At 51.8% G+C, this 12,674-nt stretch overlaps 1 protein-coding gene across 1 annotated transcript; it reads right to left on the bottom strand.

The window, feature by feature from the left end:
• Positions 1-203: 203 nt before the first annotated feature.
• Positions 204-1,181, bottom strand: LOC308153434 (olfactory receptor 2AT4-like; the record flags this gene model as incomplete). Its single annotated transcript, XM_080526585.1, has 1 exon — positions 204-1,181. The coding sequence occupies one exon, from the start codon at positions 1,179-1,181 to the stop codon at positions 204-206; it is 978 nt and encodes a 325-aa protein (XP_080382711.1).
• Positions 1,182-12,674: the final 11,493 nt, after the last annotated feature.

Below are 12,674 nucleotides of genomic sequence, written 5' to 3'. Positions count from 1 at the left end.
CATAATGAATAATAATAATGATTATAATTTATTGTTGTAATGTTTTAGATAACTTGTATACTTGCATTTCTATTGTAACAGTACAGTCATCACTATGAAGGTTGATTGGAATTTGATTTCAATTTGTACAATATTTAATTTCAACACAAACCATCCATAGCAACAATATAGATCCATTATTTGTATGTTCTTCACTCAATTCTTCATTCAATAACTTTTATTTTGATCATAATACCAAGCTTTGTTCTAGTCAATCTCTTCTTCAAAGTATCTTTGATTTCTTTAGTCCTGAAGCAGTATATAAGAGGATTAACCAAAGGCGGTAGCAGACTGTATATCATTACCATCAGCACACGGGAATCTGCGCTGTAGACGAACCCTACGTGACTAGCCAGGTAAACAAAACACCTTGGTATGTAATAGAGGCATATTATAAAGAGCTGTGGGCTACACGTAGAGAAGGCTTTGCCTCGTCCTTCAGAATTCGAGATCCTCATGATAGACACAATAATGGATATATAGGAAAACACAGTGAACGAGAGGGGACACAACAACATAAACATGGCCACACCTAATGCCGTAGTCTTAGTCTCGTGCAGGTCATCACACGTCAGCCTGGTTACTGAAGTGTGGTCGCAGTAGCATTGAGCAATTACGTTGGAGTCACAGTAGGCCAAAGAGTAAGCTTGCTCAAGCATTGCGACCATCTGCAACGTATTTAGCAGCCAAGCCGTCCCCATAAGAATCCAAATAGATGTGTTTGTTATCATAACAGCGTATCGGAACGGGTGACATATGGCAATGTAACGATCGAGGGACATTATCGTAATGAGAAAAGAATTAGTTGCTCCTAAGAAGTGGACGAAAAACATCTGTGTGAAGCAGAGGTTGAAGTCAACTATGTTGGAATCCAGCCAGTATATGGCTATGATTCTGGGCAAGGTGGTGGTTCCGAATGCCATGTCTGAAACTGCCAGGTTACAGAAGACCAGATATGTTGGTTTTTGAAGAGACCTCTCGTGGAATACAAATGTTATGATAAAAATATTTCCAGCGAGAATAGACAAGTAGAGGAAGAAGAGGAAAGCAGACACTAGTCCGTAGTATTGTGGAAAGTCCACAAGCCCTGGGAATCCTGTGATGATGAAGTATGTAACAGTTGTTCCGTTGGAGAAGAACATGGTCAGTTGGTTTTTAAAACATGCAGTTTATAGACAGGCAGCAACAACGGCTCTGAAATAGAAATGTTGTGAATGACAACCAGTCAGTAACACAATCTTTTTTGATTTTTTTATCTTGACTCTAATATGAATTTAATATTTCACTTTTCATTTTGAACTTCTTTGAAAAAAATCAAGTGGTTCTTAACAGAAAAACAAGCTAAAACATTAAAATCACACTGCATTTTACCTGACATACAATCAGAGAACCAAAGTATAGTTGTTGTTTTTTAAATGCCACCCCAAATCAAGAAAATTATGGCATACAGTATATCAAATCAGACCAGAAGGTCATAGCCTGAAAGTAAAGACTTACGTACGCTTTGGGATCACAAGCATAGAGTTCCAAATTCACCCTTTTTCATTCATTAAGATGCAAAGTGGAGGTTTTACCCTTGTTGTTAGCAGAGCAGGCATGTGGTCTTCACTCCTATACTGACATGGTACTATATGTGTGCCCACTTTATACATGTTTATACATGACAGACTCCAACTAATTGGAGCAGATACCCTAGAGAATTCAAGTCGATATAACTCTTAATTGTGTGATGGTGAAATAACGAACACACAAACAGTTTGTTTAGAGGGCCATGTCTCATTTCTTGCTTACAATAAGGCTATGAAAACTGTGATTATCAACTTGACAAACTCCATGATTATCTTAACACCAGCTCCATGCTCCCTTATTGAGTACTAACTTGTGATTTTCTTAATCGCCCGGTCAAAGATCTGCTGTATTTGACTGATTTGTGTTTCTTCGGTTCTTAGGCAGTAGATCAGTGGATTAACCATGGGAGGGATGATGATAATGGTACGTAAATCAGTGCTGAATCTAATGCCGACATTGCTGGACAGGTAAACAAAACACCTGGGGAGATAGTAGAGATCGATAATCATCAGTTGATCACTGCAGAGAGGGAGGCGACCTTGGGTACCGATCACTTATCCCCTTATTTTTTATTTATATCCCCCCCTATTTATGTCTATTTATGTCTCATTCTTGTTTTTTTATTATCGTAGGACTGTGTTTGTTTGTTAGCACCTAGGGTTTGCATTTAAATTTTGTTGTACCTGTTACAATGACAATAAAGATAATTCATTCATTCATTCATTCATTCATATGACGCCCGAAATTGCAAGATCCAGCAGCAAAGTTGTTGCACTTCTTACCAATCCTCTAATATCAGTGCAGACTGGCAGGGTCGGAGCAGGGTTGTTACCACTCCTCTAATATCAGTGCAGACTGGCAGAGTAGGAGCAGGGTTGTTACCTCTCCTCTAATATCAGTGCAGACTGGCAGGGTATGAGCATTGTTTGCGAGCCTACAAAGCACTGCTCTTCTGTCATGAACTGGCCTGGTAATGAAGCATTATTCTTTTTTATTTGATGACTGGTCGATTGATAGCATGAAACTTAAGTTGAGAACGAATCGAGAGCGTCCATGCTGTTCTATGATACTACTGATGACGTATCAGGGTCTTGTAGGGTTGTGCCATTTCATAGGGGAAGATTTCAACCACTTCTAACTCTGTTCCGAGAGGCAAACCGAAAAGCGAGTGGCACTCCAAAACGAGGGGTAGGGGTAAAAATGAGAAATGGGATTGGGAAGTGTATGTAATCACCAAGACAGCAAAGTGCAACTCCCAATAGAGTTCTTCTCCTGATTTCAATAAATGGAATATAAATCCCCTAAGAAAACAGCAGACAGACAGTAGTCTATTAGCAGACCTCTAGGGGTTCCCCAATTAATAATTTAATAGATAATTAATAAAGACAAGTACATCCCCTGTGACAATGACCTTTCAGTGGCAGAAAACGAACTTACAACCTCTCCACAAAACAAATCTGGAAGGGCAAAACAAAAGACTGGTTCACTCTCCTCTCTCACAGCCCAAATGGAGTAATTTGCACCCAGCACCTGCTGGCTGTTCCAACAAAGAAATAATTACAAAAGATATGACCAGCGGTTACGTCCATAGAGTGTGGTTCTGTGTGTGTTTTGTTTGTTTCTTGTGTTTTCTCCCAGGTGATTGTCCTTCCTCCCTGCCTATCACCATGGTGATGGCCTGATTGGGCACACCTGTGCTCAACCCTCAATCAAGGGTGACCTCCACCCTCCACCTCGGAGGATAAAAGGCTGGGAGAGACACTTCTATGGTGCCAGTTGACACCGAGTTGAGGTTGTGTTGGTCGTCGTTGTCGTTGTTATCTTGTTGTTGTAGTTAACCAACTAACATTTCCATGATAAATGGTGTCCAATCTATCTTTCCAGGATGATGGATTCGTGTTTAAACGAGAAACCTGGTGACTTCCTGACTGACAGGTCTCAGCGGGTGAAGCTGGGGAAGAGCATTTCCAGCTCCAGGTCCACCAGCACGGGCTCCCCGCAGGGCTGCGTCCTGTCTCCAGCACTGATCTCCCTGTACACCAACAACTGTGTCTCCCGCCACCCCTCGGTCAAGCTCCTGAAGTTTGCAGACGACACCACCCTGGTGGGCCTCATCTCCAGGGGGGACGAATCTGCCTACAGGGGTGAGATCGAGGGGCTGCGGAGCTGGTGCAGTTTTAACAACCTGGAGCTCAATGCTGTACCCCGGTGGCCTCCGTGGAGTCATGCCGCTTTCTAGGCATGACCTCTCGGGACCTAAAGTGGGAGCGGAACACCGAGGCCCTCACTAAGAAGGCCCAGAAGAGGATATTCTTCCTCCGGCAGCTGAGGAAATTCAGGCTGCCGAGGTCCATAATGGTCCAGTTCTACACGGCCATCATAGAGTCCATCCTCACCCACTGTTAAGACACGGGGGCGAGGGGGCTCAAGGACACGACAACGGAGGCAGGATACTGTGAAGCCCCGTAGGGTATTTATTTACAGTGTAGGGGGGGAGGAAAAAAGGGGATGAAGAGTCCGGGGGTTTCAGCCTGGCGGGCTGGGGGTAGTGGCTGGCGTGGGCTGTAGAGGAACAGAGAAAGAGGGTAAGTCTCAATGGTAGGCTAGGACAAAGGTAAGTGCAAAATAAAAAGGCACAAGGGAATTTGTATACGGGAAGAATACAAATTGCAAAAATAGTATCACGAGCAAAGTACACGACTGGAATCAGATAATACTTGCCAGGCCATTCTTAGGGATTCACACAGGGCTCGACATTAAGGCTTGTCCGCTTGTCCGGGACAAGTACATTTTATGTTTGGACAAGTGGACTTCCTCCTGCAGTTGTCCGATGGACAAGTAAAAACCAAAACACAAATCAATATGTATTAATATCTGCAAAACATTAATTCCTCCTTCCGATCTGAATAGTAAAAAAAAATAGCAAGCAAAGCGATGCCGCGCCTCATTCTGGCTATTTCAGTCTCTCGTAGTTCGTTATCGTCATAGTTCGTAAATTCGCTCAGAGCGCCAGAGCGCACACTGCGTTCAACGTCATAAAGAGACCAAGTAATTTGATTGGACAAAAGGCATTCCATGAGTGCTGATCAGATTCCAGAGCGAGTTTACGAACGCAGCCATAGTGTTGTGGGTCTCCTGTCACTAGTGCCATTCACGTGAACATGCGCATATTCGCTTCTTCTCAATGCCGCTTATTTTCATGTAGTTCGATGCGATCGTATATTTTAGGTTTGAAGTTTTAAGACCAGCACATCGCAATACGAACTTCAGAATGACACTAATGATAGATTTCTCAATTTGAATATAGGATACTATCCAAAGGCTAGCAAATAAGATTGCTTCCATTGGGGAGGGACTGTAGTTACAAACATTTTTTGTAAATATTCCTAGATATTCATCCCTTTTGTGGCCAATCTTAATCTAAAAGGGTTAGGGTTAGGGTAATCACTGATTACCCCTACGTTTTTAAATAATTACAAAATATTGTTTAATGAATACATTTGAAAATGAAGGATACATCATTATCAAATCAATAGTAGTCAAATGTGTTATTTGCATACACATATGATTTATGAAACACAGGATAAGATGTAAATTCCTTTGTGCAGGTACGTACGTGAGAGTGTGTGTGTGCGTGTGTGTCGTCTTGATGGTGGGTGATTCATGCGGGGGGGGGGGGGGGGGCTGGGATTAGGTTTAATTTCGGACGCATCATCAGTAGTGTTCCTCCAGGTCATGGGGTGTTTCGGCCATCACACTATACACCCTCGCCAGAGGTGGCCAGCTCAGGGGGATCAGCCCCGAACTTGCGTCAATCCTAATTCGTCATGAGAATGGCTGACGTCTCATGAGACTATGCAAGGCAGGGGCGTCCTTTTCCCTGAGTCAGGCCTAAGCTGACCGCATACCTTCTGGTTGGCTACTTCGGGGCCCAGCAGGGATCTTTCCTTCTCATAAAAAGCCACTGGCTGCTTCTTTCGGCTGCTTCCGATGCAGCTTTGACGGCTGAACGCAGGCTTTGGCCTCTGATTCCCAGGTCTGTAAACAATCTGGTGGTAGATCTTGCCACAAACCCTCTGCACCCCACCTCCACTGGGCGGACTTCAGTGTTCCAGCCGCGGTGTTGTGCTTCGGCGGCGAGCTCAGCATAGCGTAGATGTTTCCGCTCGTAAGCTTCATCCACTGCGTCCTCCCAGGGTACGGTTAGTTCAATGATGTACACCTTTTTTAGAGAAGGGGACCAGAGAACCAAGTCAGGTCTCAGGGTGGTTATGGCGATCTCTTTAGGAAACACAAGCTGTCGTCCAATATCAGTCAGCATCTTCCAGTCGCGGGCCAACCGTAGCTGGCCTCGCTCAGATGGTGTCGAGCTGCTCCTGGTAACCTTTGCCCCCTCACGGACAAAGGTAATTGCCTGTTGGTGGTTGGATGCTGAAGGCGGTAGGGAGTTGGTGGCAGCTCGTTTGTCCTCCAGGGTGGATGCAAAGATCTTCAGGACTTGGTTGTGACGCCACGTGTAGCGTCCTTGGGCGAGACTAGTTTTGCACCCTGAAAGAATGTGCCTGAGGGTGGCTGGCGTGGAACAAAGGGCACACCCCGGGTCTTCACCATACCACTGGCCAAGGTTAACTGGTGTTGGAAGGACGTCGTAGGTAGCTCTGATAATAAAGCTCAACTGCCTCGCTTCCATGGCCCACATGTCCTTCCAGCTAATCTTCCTCCTCTCCACACTGTCCCATCGCGTCCACTGTCCCTGCTTGGCAAGAGAGACTGCCTTGGCCCATCTTCCAGCCTCCTCCTGATGGCGTACTTCCTCCACCACCATCTTCCTCCGTTCTGGTGCTGTGGCCTTACTCCAAGCAGGGCGAGCAGCTGTTAGCCCGAAGCCTCCTCTTCCCTGCTGAACATACCCCACAATATCAGCATGTTTGAGGGCTGCTGTTGCTCCCTCCACCGCTTTGGCTGGTGTCCATTTGCGCCCGGTTGTCAAGGTTGGTGCGTTGTTGCTCACCACTAAATCTCTGGATTCATTCAGTGTCATCTGGAGTCTTGTTTTTGCACACTTGAACTCCTCTGTGAGACTGGTGAGGGGCAGCTTGAGGATGCTATCTCCGTAGAGACCTATGGTGGTAAGGCATCGTGGAATTCCGAGCCATTTCTTGATGTAGCCTGTGACTCCTCTTTCCAACTTCTCTACGGTTGAGATTGGGACCTCATACACTGCGAGGGGCCACAGCATCCGTGGTAGGAGTCCAAACTGCAGGCACCAAGCCTTTAACTTTCCAGGTAGCTGTGTTTTATCGATGGACTGCAGGCCACTGCTGATATCTTTGTTGTAGTTGTAGAACCTGGTCTTTGTCCTTCAGGCTTGCATCATACCACCTGCCAAGGCTTTTTACAGGTTGCTCAGACACTGTTGGGATTGGATCATCGCCGATGAAGAATTTCAGGTCAGAGAGCACTCCCTTCACAATTGAGATGCTTCGTGACTTGGATGGTTTGATCTTCATACGGGCCCAACTGATGTTCTCTTCCAGTTTTCTGAGCAGCCTCCTGGTGCATGGGACGGTGGTGGTCAACGTTGTAATGTCGTCCATGTAAGCTCTGAGCGGAGGGAGACGCTGACCAGAGTCAACTCGCTGTCCGCCTACAACCCATTTTGAGGCTCGGATGATGACTTCCATTGCCATCACAAATGCCAGGGGTGAAATAGTGCATCCCGCCATGATGCCTACTTCCAGGCACTGCCAAGAGGTGGTAAAGTCACTGGCCACTTCATTAGGCACACCTTGGGGTTGGACCCCCTCTTTTGCCTTCAGAACTGCCTTAATTCTTGGTGGCATAGATTCAACAAGGTGCTGGAAACATTCCTCAGAGATTTTGGTCCATATTGACACTATAATATCACGCAACAGCCCGTCTGGCACCAACAACCATGCCAGGTTCAAAGTAACTTAAATCACCTTTATTTCCCATTCTGATGCTGGTTTGAACTTCAGCAGATCGTCTTGACCATGTCTACATGCCTAAATGCATTGAGTTGCTGCCACATGATTGGCCGATTAGGTATTTGCGTTAACAAGCAGTTGAAAAGGTGTACCTAATGAAGTGGCCGGTGAGAGTATAATATATTATTATTCATATTATTGCTTTTTCAAAATCTTTGGATTTGGACAAGTAACTTGAGCTCTAGGACAAGTAAAAGATAAGTTCACTTGTCCGAAGGACAAGTACCTGAAAAAGCTTAATGTCAAGCCCTGGGGAAGAACTGACGATGAGTGAAGGGAAGTCCAGAGTAGAAGTAGGCAGAGGGTTGATTGGGAGTGGAGACAGGTGTGCTGGTTTGGCTGATAATCCAATTAGCGGGGACAAGCCTCACCTGCGGCGGAGAGCACGCTGTGCTCGAGCTGTGGGGGCGGGGGAGGGTGTGTGTGGAGGCCCAGCCGTAACAGGACCCCCCTCCAAGCGGGAGCCTCCTGGCGACCGGCCCGGAGCATCCGGGTGGGCCCGATAGAAGTCCCTGAGGAGGACTGGGGACATGATCTGGGACCGGGGAATCCAGCTCCGCTCCTCTGGGCCATAACCCTCCCAGTCAACCAGGTACTGGAAACCCCGGCCACAGCGACGAGCCCTCAGGAGACTCCTCACAGCCCACTGGGGGTAACATAGGGCTTTACCCGGGAGACGTGGAACACCGGGTGGATCCGATGGAGGGAGTGAGGGAGGACCAGCCGGATGGCAGCGGGGTTAATGACCCGGTCGATGGCGTAGGGGCCGATGTACCTCGAAGCCAACTTCCGGGAGGGGACATTGAGGGGGAGATCAGCCGTGGAGAGCCAGACCCTCTGGCCAACCTGGTACTCAGGAGCTGGAGTGCGACGACGGTTGGCGCTCCGGGTGGTTCGGGCGGTGGCCCGAAGCAAGGCCGAGCGTACGGAGGTCCAGACCCGACGACAGCGAAGGAGGTGTGCCTGGACCGATGGTACTGATGCTTCGCCTTCCTGTGTAGAAAGCAGGGGTGGCTGGTACCCCAAGGAGCACTCGAAGGGGGACCGGCCGGTGGCTTCATTGACCATGGCGTTTAATGAGTACTCCACCCAGGGTAGGTCCTTGCTCCAGGAGGATGGATGGAGGGAGGACATGCAGCGGAGTGCCGACTCCAGGCTCTGGTTGGCTCTCTCCGCCTGCCCATTGGTCTGGGGATGGTAGCCGGAGGAGAGGCTGGTCGTGGCCCCAATCCCCGAACAGAAGGCCTGCCACACCTTGGACGTGAACTGGGGACCACGGTCGAAAACCACATCCTGGGGAAGCCCGTAAAGGCGGAAGACGTGGGTGGTGAGTAGCTCCGCCGTCTCCGCCGAGGTCGGTAGCTTTGCCAGAGCCACCAACCGCACAGATTTGGAGAAGCGGTCTACGATGGTGAGGATGACCGTGTTGCCCAGAGACGGGGGAAGGCCGGTCACGAAGTCCATGGCGAGGTGGGACCACGGTCGACCGGGCACGGGTAGAGGCTGCAGCAGTCCCGATGGCGGCCGGTGGGATGCCTTGCTGCGAGCGCAAGTAGGGCAGGCCGAGACGAACTCCCTGACGTTCGTGGCCATGGTGGGCCACCAGAACCGCCAGCGCAGGAAGGACAGTGTGCGTAGGGCCCCAGGGTGGCAGGCGAAGCGGCTGGCGTGGCCCCACTGCATCACCTTGGTCCTGACGGCGTCCGGGACAAAGAGGCGACCGGGGGAACCAGGTCGGGGATCTGGCTGGGTGCGCTGGGCAGCTCTGACCACCGCCTCGATCTCCAGGGTGACCACTCCAACGACCCAGGAGGATGGAACGATGGTGTCAGGAGTGGTGGGTTCCTCCTCTGCGGCATGGAGCCGAGAAAGGGAGTCAGCCTTGGCGTTCAGGGAGCCCGGACGGAACGTGAGGTGGAAGTTAAACCGCCCGAGGAACAGGGCCCAGCGTGCCTGACGGGAGTTCAACCGCCTGGCCGACTTGATGTAGGTTAGGTTCTTGTGGTCCGACCAGACGGTGAAGGGGTGCTCTGCGCCCTCCAGCCAGTGCCGCCACTCGTGGAACGCCTCCACCACCGCCAGCAGCTCGCGGTTCCCGATGTCGTAGTTGGCCTCGGCGGAGGTATAACGGCGGGAGTAGAAGGCGCAGGGGTGCACGGTCTGGTCCTCCGATCGTTGAGAGAGCACGCCACCGACGCCCGTGTCTGAGGCGTCCACTTCCACAATGAAGGGCCTAGAGGGGTCTGGGTTGATTAGGACCGGCGCCGAGGTGAAGAGCCTCTTCAGGTCACTGAAGGCAGCGCTGGCTGCTGGTGTCCACGTGAAATGGCGCAGGGGGGAGGTGAGGGCAGTGAGGGGGGCGGCTACCCGGCTGAAGTCCCGGATGAATCGCCGGTAGAAGTTGGCAAAGCCGAGGAATGACTGCAGCTGTTTCCGGGTGGTAGGTTGGTCCCACTCGACGACGGCCCGAGTCTTCTTGGGGTCAGGGCGAGTCAACCCACCCTCCACGATGAGCCCCAGGAATTCCACAGAGTGAGTGTGGAAAGAGCACTTCTCAGCCTTAATAAAAAGGCGATTCTCCAGTAGGCGCTGGAGGACTAGGCGGACATGTTGGACATGCTCCTCAGGGTTCCTGGAGAATACTAGGATGTCATCCAGGTAGAGGACGACAAAGATGTCCAGCATGTCCCTGAGGACGTCGTTCATGAGGGCCTGAAAGACGGAGGGGGCGTTAGTGAGACCAAAGGGCATGACGAGGTACTCATAGTGGCCACGGGGGGTTTTGAACGCCGTCTTCCACTCGTCGCCCTCACGAATCCGGACCAGATGGTAGGCGTTCCGGAGGTCCAGCTTAGTGAAGATGGTGGCCCCAAGGAGGGGCTCAAAGTTGGAGCTCATGAGGGGAAGAGGATAGGTGTTCCGGATGGTGATGGCATTGAGCTCACGGTAGTCGATGCATGGCCTGAGGGTTCCATCCTTCTTCTTTAAGAAGAAAAACCCCGCTGCCACCGGGGAGTGTGATGGACGGATGAGCCCCTCAGCCAGACAGTCGGAGATGTAGGTGTCCATGGCTGCCTTCTCCGGGGGGGCAAGGTTGTAGAGGCGACTGACTGGGAGTTTGTTGCCAGGACGGAGCTCGACGGCACAGTCGTAGGGCCGGTGAGGGGGTAGGGTGCGAGCACGCTCCTTACTGAAGGCCTCTCCTAGGTCGTGGTAGACCTCTGGGATGGAGGAGAGATCAGGGGAAGCCGGAGGCGGTCGCAGAGGCGATGAGGGGGTATGGGCGGCACGGAGGAACCGGGCGTAACAGGAGGTACTCCAACTCAAGATACGTCCCTCACCATAGCTGACATGGGGGATGTGGAGCTCGAGCCACGGTCGTCCCAGGATGAGCGGGGACTGGGGGGTCTTGAGGATATAAAACTGTATCTCCTCCACATGGTTCCCGGAGACGGTCAAGGAGAGGGGTGTAGTGCGGTGGGTGAGAGGCCCCAGGTTGTGTCCATCTAGGGCTGAGACGGAGAGGGGGGTTTCTAGGGCAACGAGGGGAATGGCAGCTGAGCGGGCCAGCTGGGCGTCCATGAAGTTCTCGTCTGCCCCCGAATCGATGATGGCCTCGATCGTGAGGTTATGCCCCTGCCAGGAGAGGGTGACAGAGAACCTGGCTGGGCTGGTGGTTGGTGGGGAGTGAGAGACACGGCTCGCCCGGATTCCCCCTTCGGGTGAGCCTACCCTTTTGATAGGGACGGGCAGGTGTCACGGAGGTGTCCCTTCTCCCCACAGTAGAGGCACAACCCCTGGACCCTTCTCCTCTCCTTCTCCGCCGTGGTGAGGCGGGCTCGACCAAGCTGCATGGGCTCCTCGCCAGTGGATGGGGTGTAGGTCGATTCCCGTGCGGAGGAGGGATTGTCTGTGAGGATGGGGTTTTGGGGGCGTGGCGAGCTGGTCTGGTGGCGCCCTCTCTCTCTCCGGCGCTCCCGGGAGCGCTCGTCGACGTCGATGGCTAGGGCCACTAGTTCGTCCAGGGTGGCGGGTTTGTCCCGGACGAGCTCGTCCTTGATGACCTCACTCAGCCCCTGGTGGAAAGCAGATCGCAGTGCCCTGTCATTCCACCCGCTTCCGGCTGCCAGGGTGCGAAACTCGGTAGAGTAGGCCGCAGCTGTCCGGCTCCCCTGGTGGAGGGTCATTAGTCGCGCCCCGACCTCCTGTCCTGCAGTGGGGTGATCGAAAACCCTCTTGAATTCGGTGAGAAAGGCAGTATAGTCACCGAACAGGTCAGGGCGGGCGCAGAGGATGGCCTGGACCCAATTCAGGGCGTCGCCGGTGGTGAGGTTGGTGATGAACGCCACACGGGCTGCCGGTGACCAGAACTGGCTGGGCTGATGTGAGAACACTAACTCACACTGTAAGATGTAGCCTCGGAACTGGGCGAAGGCTCCGTCGAAGGGGGGGGGGGGGGCTGGCTAGGTGGGGCTCCCGTGGCTGTCCAGTAGGTGGTGCCGGTAGCTGGGCAGGACCGGGGAGAGCAGGGGGGGGGCAGAGGCTGCGAGGGCAGCCACCTGTGCCGTAAGCGCTTGGGTTGGGGTGATGAGGTGCTGCATCTGGGTGGCGCGGTGTTCCTGGTTAGCCTCCTGAGCTGCAATGCGAGTGTTCAGGGCCTGGCACGCTGTAGCGGCCGCGTGGAGGAGGTGAGCGTGTTCAGCGAGGACCCTCCCCTGGGCTTGGATAGCCGTCGGCCCGGATCCAGGGGTGGGAGATGGTGCCCGGTCCTTCGTGTCGTCTAAGCCCAATTGCATGGTCAGTTCTTCTGCTAAGACACGGTGCGAGGGGGCTCAAGGACACGACAACGGAGGCAGGATACTGTGAAGCCCCGTAGGGTATTTATTTACAGTGTAGGGGGGGGGGGGGAAAGGGGATGAAGAGTCCGGGGGTTTCAGCCTGGCGGGCTGGGGGTAGTGGCTGGCGTGGGCTGTAGAGGAACAGAGAAAGAGGGTAAGTCTCAATGGTAGGCTAGGACAAAGGTAAGTGCAAAATAAAAAGGCACAAGGGAATTTGTAT

This window comes from Nansenia antarctica, assembly GCF_963989245.1.
Source record: "Nansenia antarctica genome assembly, chromosome: 1".
NCBI classification, from domain to species: Eukaryota; Metazoa; Chordata; class Actinopteri; order Argentiniformes; family Microstomatidae; genus Nansenia; species Nansenia antarctica.
Note: the sequence above shows the minus strand (reverse complement) of the source record. Positions and strands in the feature narration are given on the sequence as shown.